The 12,814-nt window shown below is 33.7% G+C and overlaps 3 protein-coding genes across 3 annotated transcripts; 2 read left to right on the top strand and 1 right to left on the bottom strand.

Annotated features, from left to right (window-relative positions):
* Positions 1-2,250: 2,250 nt before the first annotated feature.
* On the bottom strand, positions 2,251-3,144 carry LOC132286195 (uncharacterized). Its single transcript, XM_059788474.1, has one exon. It carries the CDS (start codon positions 3,023-3,025, stop codon positions 2,648-2,650), a length of 378 nt encoding a protein of 125 aa, XP_059644457.1. The 5' UTR covers positions 3,026-3,144; the 3' UTR covers positions 2,251-2,647.
* Positions 3,145-4,696: 1,552 nt separating this feature from the next.
* On the top strand, positions 4,697-5,854 carry LOC132286307 (protein PELOTA 1-like). The gene has a single exon (XM_059788624.1). It carries the CDS (start codon positions 4,712-4,714, stop codon positions 5,852-5,854), a length of 1,143 nt encoding a protein of 380 aa, XP_059644607.1. The 5' UTR covers positions 4,697-4,711.
* A 4,478-nt stretch (positions 5,855-10,332) lies between these two features.
* LOC132281975 (uncharacterized) lies at positions 10,333-11,892 on the top strand. Its single transcript, XM_059783620.1, has one exon. It carries the CDS (start codon positions 10,333-10,335, stop codon positions 11,890-11,892), a length of 1,560 nt encoding a protein of 519 aa, XP_059639603.1.
* Positions 11,893-12,814: the final 922 nt, after the last annotated feature.

Raw genomic sequence — 12,814 nt, 5'->3', positions numbered from 1 at the left:
ACCCAATTAAATTAATTCATAAATTAATTTCTACTCCACTAAAAGAAATTAATTGAACTCCAATTAAATAATAAATAACCTCTAAGTCAATGTTGCACTTTGACCTCTCTATGCATAATTAGTTATCGGATAAATAATGCCATCAATCCGACTACTTAATTAATATATTTATTTTGGTACCTTTGATTATTTCTGGCTCGATCACAATAAAATATTTGTTCGACAAAAATAATAATTTAATAAATAAATATATAATAAATCATTTTGTCTAAAATTATACGAAGGCCTTCGAATTTACTTTGTGATCAACCATAATCAATACAAAATAAATACAAGTAGTAATGATGCAAATATTGAAAATATAACCCTCTAACTATTAATTACATAACTACCCGAAGTGTCGGTCTAAGGATCCCGAAGAATCCGCCGAACAAATCAAAGTAATTATTAATTAATAAAAGAGTCTATACTTTTCTCATGCTTAAGAGTCAAATGCCATGACGGTGATAGGGAGTAATTGCATACGACGGCTCTCGCAATATTTCTCAACCTAACGCGGATCCAGTTCAAATCTTAATTAATTATGAGTCCATCTATAATTACCGACTATGAACCATTTATAATTACTATTTATATATCATGCATTCTCGCCATCACATACATATACATAAATATTTCTTGTAATTACATGGACACTATCAATTTCATAGTGAATCGAAATATAATACATTGAATTCACCAATTGTATAAAACATAAATATTTCAGAAACGTCAGGAACATATGTCAATTAATCCAAACAGGAATTTACTATGCCAGGGCATATAAATCCCACCACTTAGATGATACCAAAATTTTAAAAAGTTGAGGACAGATATGTGGCAAAACAGCTACCATTACCCACCCAAACCCTGCTTCTTTGGGTTTTAAATGCTGTCACAGCGTCATTTAATCTTCCTTTTCTAATCAATATTCATCAGTAGCCCGGTCCATGCAAGCAAAACAATGAAATGATAAATTCAATGACTCTAGATTTAAGTTCCTGAGAAAAAGGAGGAAAAGAAAATAAAATGAAATTCTGAGCTCGTGGTTCTTGTTCAGTCATTTTAATGTTCTTAGGATCCATATCCTAATTTCCTAAATAACAAAAAATCCAAGATTCAGAACTTCAATTTCTTTTACTTTCCTACACTAACTTTTTCCTTTTTCTACACATGGAGAACTTATTATATACATGGCAATTGAAACTAGTATACATGGTTTTCCATAAGATATAACTCATGAAGACTCAGACTTTCATTTGCTAAGACCTAAGGAGAAGCTTAAATATCTTAAAGGAAAATAAATTATTCCACACCGAATTCCAATAAAACAATCCCATCCCCTCTCAAGTCTGAAAACATCATTAAGAAGAAACTAAAAAAAAAAAAAGAAAAAATAGATAAAGAGAACAGAAATAAACAAAACCTACTCTAACAAAACAGTGGAACAAGAATGAGCTAGTGAGCAGCTCTCAACAACCGAAGATGCACCAACTGTTCCTAGAAGTCTAGTCTTTTTCTTTTACTTTTTTCTGGCAAGTAAGCAACGTGCACACCCATTTTGTCCCTCAAACTCCCCTTCAGGGAGGTGGAGATCACACCAACTAGGCCAAGGGCACGGTTAGTATCTTAAAGAAGATTTGAGAAATGATGGAGCTTCATTCTTGTTACCATGTGCCATGTACTAACCGGGTCAAAGTTCTTTTTTGAAACTACAATCTGGTGCAACTCCCATGTGCCACTTCACTAATTCAGTTAAAAGAAGATTAACATCCAAATAAAAGATTCCAAACCTTCTAGAGCAACATAATCCAATTTCAAGAAGAGGGTTTCAAACCAAGACAAGTAATTCTATAAGCCCCGGTTATATTTTGATGTGTTATATAAATTAAATTGGACTCAGTTCACACTATTATAACGTAGCAACTACTCCAAAGGACTCTATTCAACAAGTTAGATAGCTTTCCCTCTTTGCGTTTTGAGCTTAGCCTGCTGTATGCTTCCTTCTGCAATATTCCATTTTCTGATGATCAAGTTATTTCCTATTTTGGTTTCTATGCTCAAATATCTATTTTCTCTGTCCTCTTGAAGATTTTCAAAGCGCACTAAAAAGTCAAACATAAATAATTGAATACAATATCCCATTTTCCCTACGTATTCATCTAAATTTCAATAAATATATTTGAGAGAAAACAACCAATCATCCAATCATATAAAAAGGTAAAATATATTTCAGAGGCCCAGTAATCAAATAACATAGCATTCTTTCAATTGCAAATTTGCATTTCTTCATCCAACCGTGAGCAAAAACAAGCATTCCACAGTTAAGGGGAAAAAAGTAAATTCCTGATTGAAGACTGAAGTTTTACCCTTTACTCAATGCTCCACCCAAACAAGATCACAATAACCACTCCGCCACTGCCGCAGCCCTCATCCTCTCCTCCGCCGGCCAGTCCAGCTTCTCTAATATCCCATCCTCATCATCTCTATAACCATAATAATTCGCATCAATCCGCTTATATATATCATATCTTGTCCTCCTCCTCTTCAATTCCGGCAGCTTCTCGAACCACTCTCTCACTCCGGGCAACTTCTTTGCCGCACCGAATTACCAGTACCCCGGTCCACGGCCGCTAGGGTTGGGAACATCAACAATGTTGCCTTCCGAATCGATCATTTTGGCAGTGTGTTTTGTGTCATTGAGCTCGACCATTTGGCGTTCCCAGTGGCCCTCTTCGCGTATGAGTTTGTTGATTTCGTCGTTGAGGTCTAGGAGGCGGTGTTCGCCCAAACCCTCGTTCTGGATTTCGGCGACTTCGCGACCAATCTCGCGCATGATCTGCTGACGCCACTTGTCGGCTTCGGCTAGGTCGCGGCACTCGGAGGCCAAGAAGGGGCGGCGTTCTGTGGGCTTTTTCTTCTCCTCGTTCTTCATGGCGATGAATTGATTGGGCATCGATTGAGCTTTCTCTTCGTTTCGAGCCATTTTGGGACGAACAGGAACCCTAATTTGGAGAGACAGAGATTCGACTTTGGAGCACTCAAACGATTGATTGTAGAGATTTGTAGTCTCTCAGCAAGTTTACTCCAAAGGCTTAGATCGAGCTATATGTATGGCTTGTGAAGACGTCGTCGTAACGAGTAACTCCGTTATAATATAATCCGACCTCCTATTGGTTTTCCTTTAAATGTCCAAAGAATAATAAAAATAGAAAAAAATATATTAGCAAATGCTACTTTTCTTAATAAAAGATAAATAAATTTATAAATTTTTTTTCCCTGATTTAGACTCAAACTTTCATTTATACTTTTACAAAATTAAATATACAATTTAAATAAAAATTTTTATTGAACTTTTTCTGGTAGAAAATTTAATTGTTTTTTGTTTTAAAGTCATTTTGAATTCTGTACAAAATTTTTAATTAAATTAAATTTAAATTAATTATTATTTAAATTCATAATACAATATTCATCAATCAACTAAGACTTAAATGAATACGTAAGAAATTAGATTATATATTAGTTTATAATTTATAATTACAAAAGAATTACAAAAATAAATCTTCTATTAGTTAAGAGTATAAATGAAAAATGAAAGATTAAGAGGTTTAGAACTTAAATGGACTTTATATATATATATATATATATATATATAATATGGGAGTTATACTCACTTCTTTTAGTGAAAATAGTGAGATTTGGTGGATTTAAAAAAATAAATAAAAATAAGGATGTGACTTTAGATAACTACACATTATTTTTTTTTAAAAAAATAGGTTTGGTTTGGTAACTATTTATATTTATAATATAATTTGAAAAAAAAAATGGTAAATTGCATTGACACATCCCGAGATTTCGGTCAATGTCATTCGGACGCGAGTCAACGGTTTTTTTTAACAATGACTTTTTTTAACAATGACACCTGTAATTTCAAATATCATATTTGTCATAATTATTTAATTTAATTATTTTACAAAATATTAATTGACGAAACTATCGTCATCATTAACCCTCTTCTCCTACCCTAATCTCTTCTTTTTTTTTTTTTCTTTTTTTTTTTTTTAGTACCTAGACGACACTCCCTCTCTATCTTCTCCATATCAGAGAAGGGTGATTTTTTTTTTTTTTTTTTTTTTTTTTCATCATTAAATTTTTTAAAAATAAAATACAATGTGTTAAAATAAGTGTTTATTATATTATATGAGTCTCAAAAGAGTTTATTATTTTATCCATGAGCCTATAATACTGTAGTAATTAGTAATTACATCTTAAATTTTAATGATGAGGGGAAAAAAAAGTAAAAAAGTGTTTGATTTATTAATCACTTACAGAGAAGTGTCCGCATGCATAATATTTAAATTCTTATTATTTATTTTTTGGTAAGAATAATTTTCAAATTATTTAGCGTGATTGGCAAGTATAGGATAAGTCATGAGAACTCCATCAATGAATCTACAAGGAAAATAAATAAGGGAAGTTGAGATGATCTAGGATAAGTTATCTTTTTTCAACAGCTTTCCTATTTTGATTAGGATTAGGATGGGAAGAAATTCTATATAAAGTCTTGTAATTTCTATGGTTCAAATCAGAGTTTTGTAATCTTCTTATTTCCTCCATTCGGTGCAGTTGGATTGAATTTCTTACAAATTGAAGAAATTGGTCTATAATAAGCATGTACATGAAAATGGTTCCAAGGAACCTGGTTCGTGATGGGGCTGGCAGTGTGAAGATGGTTCCAGAAGAATCCGATGATTTATGGGTTGCTTATAACTTGATAGCTGTAGGTGACACCGTCTTAGCTGTTACAGTGAGGAAAGTTTTAAGAGAAACAGCTTCTGGAGAAACAGCTGCGGAACGCGTGAAGTTGAAACTGGAAACAAAAGTGGAGGCTGTGGATTATGACAAAGAAGGTGGTGTTTTGCGCATACGTGGAAAGAACATCCTGGAAAACAAACACGTTAAGATAGGGGCATTTCACACTCTAGAAATTGAGCTTCAACGACCTTTTGTGCTAACAAAGCAAATTTGGGACTCACTTGCGTTAGATGTACTCCGTCAAGCTTCAGATCCTTGTGCAACTGTGGATCTAGCGGTGGTTTTAATGCAAGAAGGATTGGCACAGATCTTCCTAGTCGGTAAAAGTGTGACAACTACTCGTTCACGGATAGAAGTGCCAATTCCTCGCAAGCATGGCCCTTCCATTGCTGGTTATGATGCAGCTTTGAGCAAGTTCTTCGACAATGTTTTACAGGCTTTCCTGATATATGTTGACTTCAAGGTTGTCCGCTGTGCTGTGATTGCAAGTCCAGGGTTCACTAAGGATCAATTTCATCGTCACTTATTGTTGGAGGCGGAAAGGACACAACTGAGACCTATTATTGAGAATAAATCTCGCATAATTCTAGCGCATGCAACCTCTGGATACAAGCATGGTTTGAGAGAGGTGTTGGATGCCCCAAATGTAATGAATATGATTAAAGACACAAAAGCAGCACAGGAGGTCCGAGTTCTGAAGGATTTCTTCAGCATGCTTTCAAATGATCCTGATCGTGCATGCTATGGACCAAAGCACGTTGAGGTTGCCCATGAACGAATGGCAATCCAGACACTTCTCATCACTGATGAACTCTTCAGGACTGCTGATATAGCAGCAAGGCAAAATTACGTTAAGTTGGTTGATTCGGTCAAAGCTTCAGGGGGCACCACGCACATATTTTCGTCTATGCACGTCTCAGGAGAGCAACTTGCGCAGCTGACCGGGATTGCAGCAATCCTTCGTTTCCCCCTGCCAGACCTGGAAGACATTGAGATGTGACAAGGAAGATTTTTGAGTTGTGGAGCTAGTTATTATTTAATTGGCTCCTCCTCCTTGTATCTTAGTTTATCTTCAATTTTACTGAAATCTTTGAAATTCTGCCTGCATCATATACACACTAATATATTAATACTAACATTAATACTTGCATTAATGTTAGTACCCACTCTGGATCTGTATTATCACTCCAATGATAAGGGGCTTTGCCGGAGACACCATTATTACTAACATCAATGCAAGTAAACCAAGGATGACTATTCTCTGTAGTGTACTAAAGTTCCAAATACCCTAACAAGCTGGAATGAATCCTTACCAACAATATGATCTGTCTCAATCTTCGGGTAATTGCACATGTATAATATGATCTGTTGCATAATGGAAGAGCAACAAGCCAAGGGAAGGTCAAAAGATATTCAAAGGTCAAAACTAACAAATACACCAAACAATTTCTTTTAAGTAAAGTAGCGTCTATGATGCAAAATATAACTTACATATTCCCTTAATGTTCCTTTCTGCTAAATAATCACCAAGTTTTTTGTGCTTTCTCCAATTTTACGTACTGAAAGAACATTCGACAGGAAATTAAATATATATGTTTGCAATTCTAAAAATGTTTAAGTGGAAAACAAGCACGTTAATCAAGCCACATGGATAGAAGCCAACATACCTGATTCTTAAACTTCTTATTACCAAACCACCGAGGAAGCACTGTCTTGATTCCTGTGTTACCTGGACTCGTCCTTTCCGGCGAGGGTGTCCGTGTCGACACGACACTACGCGGACACGGACTCGGGATATGCGTCCGACTTTGTACGGTCAAGATCGGACACGGCCGTTGAAGAAAACCTTGGTTTCAGTGGTCGGAAATTACTGGTTTCACTGGTTTCGCCGTGATTTTCAGGAAAGACGTTTTGGAGAAGACGAGGGTTCTTCACGCGTTGGTTTTGCATAGAAAGTTACCCTATTTGGCGCGTCTTTTTCACGTTCTAACGCGTAAACAAATTTCGACCGACACTGCCAGTCATTGAGAAACGTGTGTATATATATATATATATATATATATATATATATATATGGTAGTAGTATATATATATAATAATAATAATAATAATAATAATAATAAAAATAAAAATTGTGGTTAGTGGATTACCAGCTGTAACCCACTCACCGCAATTATGTTGACCATTTTAACCTAATTAAATAGGCGTAAATTTACAATTTTAACCTTATAATTAAACCATTTGTTGCGTTGTGTTTTTGCCCCTAAAAACAATCTGACTGTTCTTTTCTTTCTTCTCTCGAGTGTGTTGCGTTTTTGCCCCTCCAAAAGATCTGAGTGTTCTTTTCTTTCTTCCCTCTTATGTGTGTGTGTATATGTGTGTGTGTATATATATATGTGTGTGGGGGGGGGGGTTTTTGACAAGAATAACCTTATTTATTATTGATAAGGCAGAGACTATCATCTATGGTGGTTAAAGACTCTGGTTGTGCTAGAAGAATGATACTCACGTGGGACCTGCCTGATTCCTTCATACGGTCGCCGGCAGAGCCTCCAGACTGATACCACGGTGCGGCTACTGCGTCGCCGCTTGGAATCGGATGATCTTTGAGACTTTGGCTTAGACTTCTTCAATTTAGGAAACCCTAGACTGAATACGTCTTGATCCATCTGTAAGGCCTTATGGGCTGTTTAATTTATGGGTTGGCCCATTGGTTGAGGCTTTGGCCTGCTGTAAATTCTTTCTTTTAATAAAATACATTTACCTTCCCAAAAAAAAAACCTATTTATTACTCTTCGTTTATAAGTTAAAACAATTATGTATTTTTGTATTCATAGAAAATATTTTCTTCAGTTTTATTTTATTTTATTTTTTATTTTTCCCTCTCTGTTTTTTTCAGAGTTTATATTGCCAGCCAGAAACACTCTAATATCGCCCGGGAAACACTGTGGGCCCCTTTTTGTCCATTAAAATAATAATTTAGACAATGTTATTTTTGTGCATTGGGCTTTGTACATTATTTTACCATCATCAATATAACAAAATATATACAAATGTGTTACAATAAAATACACAATAGTTTATAACTTTACATGTATATTTATTTATTAATATTAATTCTTGTTTTTTAAAAATATAAATGACAATGATCAAAAGATAAAGACTTATTTGCTTTGACTTTTTAAAGTGGACAAATAATATTGTCTAAAATAATAAAAGATTTTTTTCCATAATTAAATCTCATAAATCCATTAAAAAAGGTAAATAAATACTTATGCCTTTTTTATATAACTTCCATATAAAAAATATTGAAAGCAAACTAATTTCATATTAATTACTAATCATGTTTGAGGTTTATAAATATTCTAAAAAATATTATATACATTATATTTAAATTAATTAACTTTTTATGCCATATTTAAAGCTCGGTAGCTGACATACTCACTTATTACTATATAATTTTCTTATTATTCATTAATCATGTTTAAGGGTATAAATATCCTACAAAAAAAAAAATAAAAAAAAAAATAATAATTTATATTACTTAAGTTTCTTTTCTATTTAAATCTCACATACCCAATTATTAGTAAGATAATTATATAAATAATTACACATTAAATTATTTATTTTATTTACAATAATATTAGAATAAAATTAAATATTTAACTTAAAAAAAAAAAAAGAAGAAGCTTATATTTAAACATTTAACTATATAATTCAACACATTGAATTATAGTTGTCCTAATTAAACACATTGAATTAAGGAGGCTATAATAGTATAGTAATCCTACACGACTATATAATTAAATACATGAAATTAAGGAGACTATACTAGTATAGTGATCCTATATAACTATATAATTAAACACATGGAATTAAAAATCTCACACTAGTTTAGTGATCCATATATAACTATATGGTTAAACACATTGAATTAAGGAGGCTAAAATAGTATAGTAATCCTATATGACTATATAATTAAAGACATGGAATTAAAAATCACACACTAGTATAGTTATTTATATATAACTATACAATCAAACACATTGAATTAAGGAGGCTATACTAATATAGTGATCCTATATAACTATATAATTAAACACATGGAATTAAAAGTTAACTAACGAGACTCTAGTGATCATTGATCAATTGATAACTGTATAATAATTGAACTCACGAGACTATAGTAATCATTATTTTACTATTGAGATTATAGTAATGAATAGATAAGTATATAAAAATTGAACTTATGAGAATAATTGCTTACATTATAGGTAAAGAAATAAAATATTTTTTACTAAATTACTGTTGCTAATTTTATACACTAATTTTGTGACTTCACATCATCATTTAATTAAGAATAGCTTACATTATCTATAGGTAAAGAATTAAAATATTTATTATTAAATTAATGTTGCCAATTCTATACATTAATTTTGACTTCACATTAATTAAGAATAGCTTACATTATTTATAGGTAAAGAATTAAAATATTAATTATTAAATTAATGTTGCTAATTCTATACATTAATTTTGACTTCACATCATCACAGTTTCAACAGGTACGAAATTTTTTTAATTTTTAAGTTCTTATGTCAGCATTGGAAATAGTGAAATACCACGCCTCCAAAACACATGCCCTTACAATAAGCAAGAAGTATAAAATTTTTAACTTAATATATAATATTAGATTTTATATCAATCAAAAGGCTGGGGTGATGGCTTAGTCAGTCATTAAATGCTACTGTGGCGTTTTGTGGCTCAAAGCAATGCACCATTCTTACACGCCACCTGCGCCATTTTCATCTTCTCTGTCTCTTCTTCCTGCACCTGCGCCATTTTCATCTTCACTCTCTGTTCTTCTTGCACCTGCGCCATGTTGCTCCGTCTCTGATCTCCAAGACTGCAACACAAACAACCCTTGAACAAGTATATATATCTTCTCTCCCTCTCTCTCTTCGTATGATTATACAACTGTATCAACCCATACTTGTATAATCTTATTTTATGCACCTCCAATAAATAATTTTAATTCTTTTAAGTTTTCAGAATATTTCTTGATAATTTTATTCTTTTAAATTTTATTATGTTCATTATAATTTATAACAATAGGTATATATAATTTTTCTCTCTCTATCTCTCTCTCATGGCAGAATTAGTAAGACAGAAAAGAAGAGGAAGAAGTCAGAATCAATTGTCTGCCAGAAGTCAGAAAACCGAAAGCCACCTTTTAGTAACTTGGGAAGGCGCCAGTTAGAATCAATTGTCTCTGCCAAGAATATAGTAACCGTACGTACTATTTCCTTTATGCATTCATTGATTATACAATTGAATTAATTGATACAACTGATACTGGAATAAATTTATTCTTTTAAGTTTTGAGAATTTTTTTTGATAATTTATTCTTTTAAGTTTGATTATGTTCATTAAATATATCATGCATTTATATATACACTTGTGCTTTAGAGTTAGGATACAATGTCCTCTCCATCTCAACAATCTATCAAAGGGAAAGGAAAGACAAACCTACGACCATCAAAAGCTCTGGGGTCAGAATTTGATGAAAAACCATTATGGAATCATGTAAAGGTTCTTAGCCTACCAGTACGTGGAGGTGGAAACAGAACCTGGTCTTGCAATTACTACAACAAAAAGGTTACTGGATCCTATTCAATAGTGAAGGGTCATTTATTGAAGATTCCTAATCAAGGGGTTGAAGCTTGCAAGTCTATAAATAATGATGAATTTCAGGCATTAAAGAAGGAACATGGCCATTCTGAAAGCAAAAAAGCTCAAGAAGAATTGAATGTGAGAAAGAAGGAAGATTATTTGTCCTTGCCTGAAGGATCAGATTTGTTGCAATGCAAAAAAAGAAGGGCATCAGCTCCAGGAGTGCTGGAAAATGCATTTAATGTAACACAAAGAGATGTGGCAGATAAGCAAGCTGCTCGCATGTTCTATGCGTCTGGTTTATCCTTCAACTTGGCAAGGTGCCCTCACTTCAGAAAATATTCACTCACATTAGCCAACAGCAAGTTATCAGGCTATACTCCTCCAACATTCGATAGATTACGAACAACATTGCTAGCCCAAGAGAAAGCACATGTGAATCGCAAGCTCCAACCGATAAAAGATACTTGGAAAAAGAAAGCCATGTCCCTTTGTTCTGATGGGTGGTCGGATAGACAACGAAGGCCACTGATAAACATAATGGCTGCATCAGTAGGTGGTGCAATGTTCTTAAAGGCAGTTGATGCAAGTGGCAACATAAAGGATGCTGATTATGTAGCAAATCTGTTCAAACCCGTGATCCAAGAAGTGGGTTCACAAAATGTTGTTCAAGTGATTACTGATAATGGAAGTAACTTCAAAGCTGCCCGGGCCATAATTGAAGGTATATATCCTCACATATTTTGGACTCCATGTGTTGTGCATTGCCTAAATTTAGCTTTAAAAAGTATTTGTGAACCATCTGAAAACTCACCTCAATTTGCTGAATGTAAATGGATTGCTGATTTGGTGAGTAGTGTGCAAAATATAAGAAATTTCATTGTTAACCATGGCATGGTACTTTCAATTTTCAACAATTACTCGGAATTGGGTTTGCTAAGAGTAGCGGAAACAAGATTTGCATCAAGCATTATTATGGCAAAACGCATGAGGGAAGTGAATGATGCACTTGAGAAGATGGTGATGGATCCAAGTTGGAGAATGCATCTAAAATGGGATGGAAAATCAGCAATTAAAATCAAGGCTAGGGAAGTTAAAATTTCCATTGTGAGTGATAGTTGGTGGGCTGATTTGGAATATCTCTTGGATTTTACTGAGCCTATTGTTGAATTTCTAAGGTTAGCAGACACTGATGCTCCTGTTCTCCATTTGATTTATGATATGTGGGACACAATGATTGAGAAAGTTAAATCTAGAATATTTGGACATGAAAAACAAGATGTGCTCACTGGCCAATCTAATTTCTTTGACGTCATTCACAATATTTTGGAAACACGACGGAATAAAAGCAACAATCCACTGCATTAGCTTGGATTGGAGGTGGAAGTGATGGAGTTCCACGGCTCTCACCACATGAAGATCAAGAAGTCTCTTTAAATAGAAGCAAATGTTTCAAACGATTGTTTAGCAATCAAGATGATCTTCGAAAAGTTATATCGAATATGGAGCTTTTTCAAGTGGATCTGGTTACTTTAATGAGCCTCATGTTATTGATGCAAAATTGTATGAGGAACCAATTTCATGGTGGGCTAATCATGGTGCTTCAACACCAATGTTACAAGCTTTAGCATTCAAGTTGCTTTCACAGCCCGCATCATCATCTTGTTGCGAAAGAAATTGGAGTACATATTCTCTTATTCAAAGCATCAAAAGAAACAGATTGACTACAAGTAGAGCTGAGGATTTGATCTTTGTACATTGCAACCTCCGTCTCTTGTCAAGAAAAAAGAAAGAATACAAGGAAGGGCCAATAAAGCATGCATGGAATCCTAATTCAGATTCCACGTAGTTTCCAAGTTTCCAACATAATTTGTAAAACTGTGAAAGAAAAAAAATTTACCCACCAAAATTAACACCGGTATTGCCAATATGTGGGTTTGTCATCAAGACCAACTGACCAGCATAACTAGGGTCTGTAAGACTCTCCTGATACCTCCAATAATATGACACAATAAAGCATACATGGAATCCGATCAGACAAACCTGTCAACTCATCAAGCGTTTTTTTTTTTTTTTTTTTTTTTTTTTCTCCCTCCACTCTCTCTTGGCCAATGTAAACTTCTGGTGAACGCAACTGGTATGTTTTCTTCGCTTTAGTATTAATGTCTTTTCTTTCTGCTGGAAGAAATAAACAGAGGAATAAAATAATCACCAAACCGATTTTAATTCCCACTGAAACCAGTAAAGTCCCTGATCAGTTTAATTCCCATATTCTTGAGCTGTTGAAAGA

The sequence above is a fragment of the Cornus florida genome, unplaced genomic scaffold (genome assembly GCF_030987335.1).
Source record: "Cornus florida cultivar Cherokee Brave unplaced genomic scaffold, ASM3098733v1 CherokeeBrave_3.0.0_Hap2_Chr11, whole genome shotgun sequence".
Taxonomy (NCBI): Eukaryota; Viridiplantae; Streptophyta; class Magnoliopsida; order Cornales; family Cornaceae; genus Cornus; species Cornus florida.
This window is presented reverse-complemented; position numbering and strand designations above follow the sequence as displayed.

Coding starts and splice junctions, on each gene's coding strand:
- LOC132286307 (XM_059788624.1), top strand. CDS start 4,712: ATGTACATGAAAATGGTTCCAAGGAACCTGGTTCGTGATGGGGCTGGC.
- LOC132281975 (XM_059783620.1), top strand. CDS start 10,333: ATGTCCTCTCCATCTCAACAATCTATCAAAGGGAAAGGAAAGACAAAC.
- LOC132286195 (XM_059788474.1), bottom strand. CDS start 3,025: ATGGCTCGAAACGAAGAGAAAGCTCAATCGATGCCCAATCAATTCATC.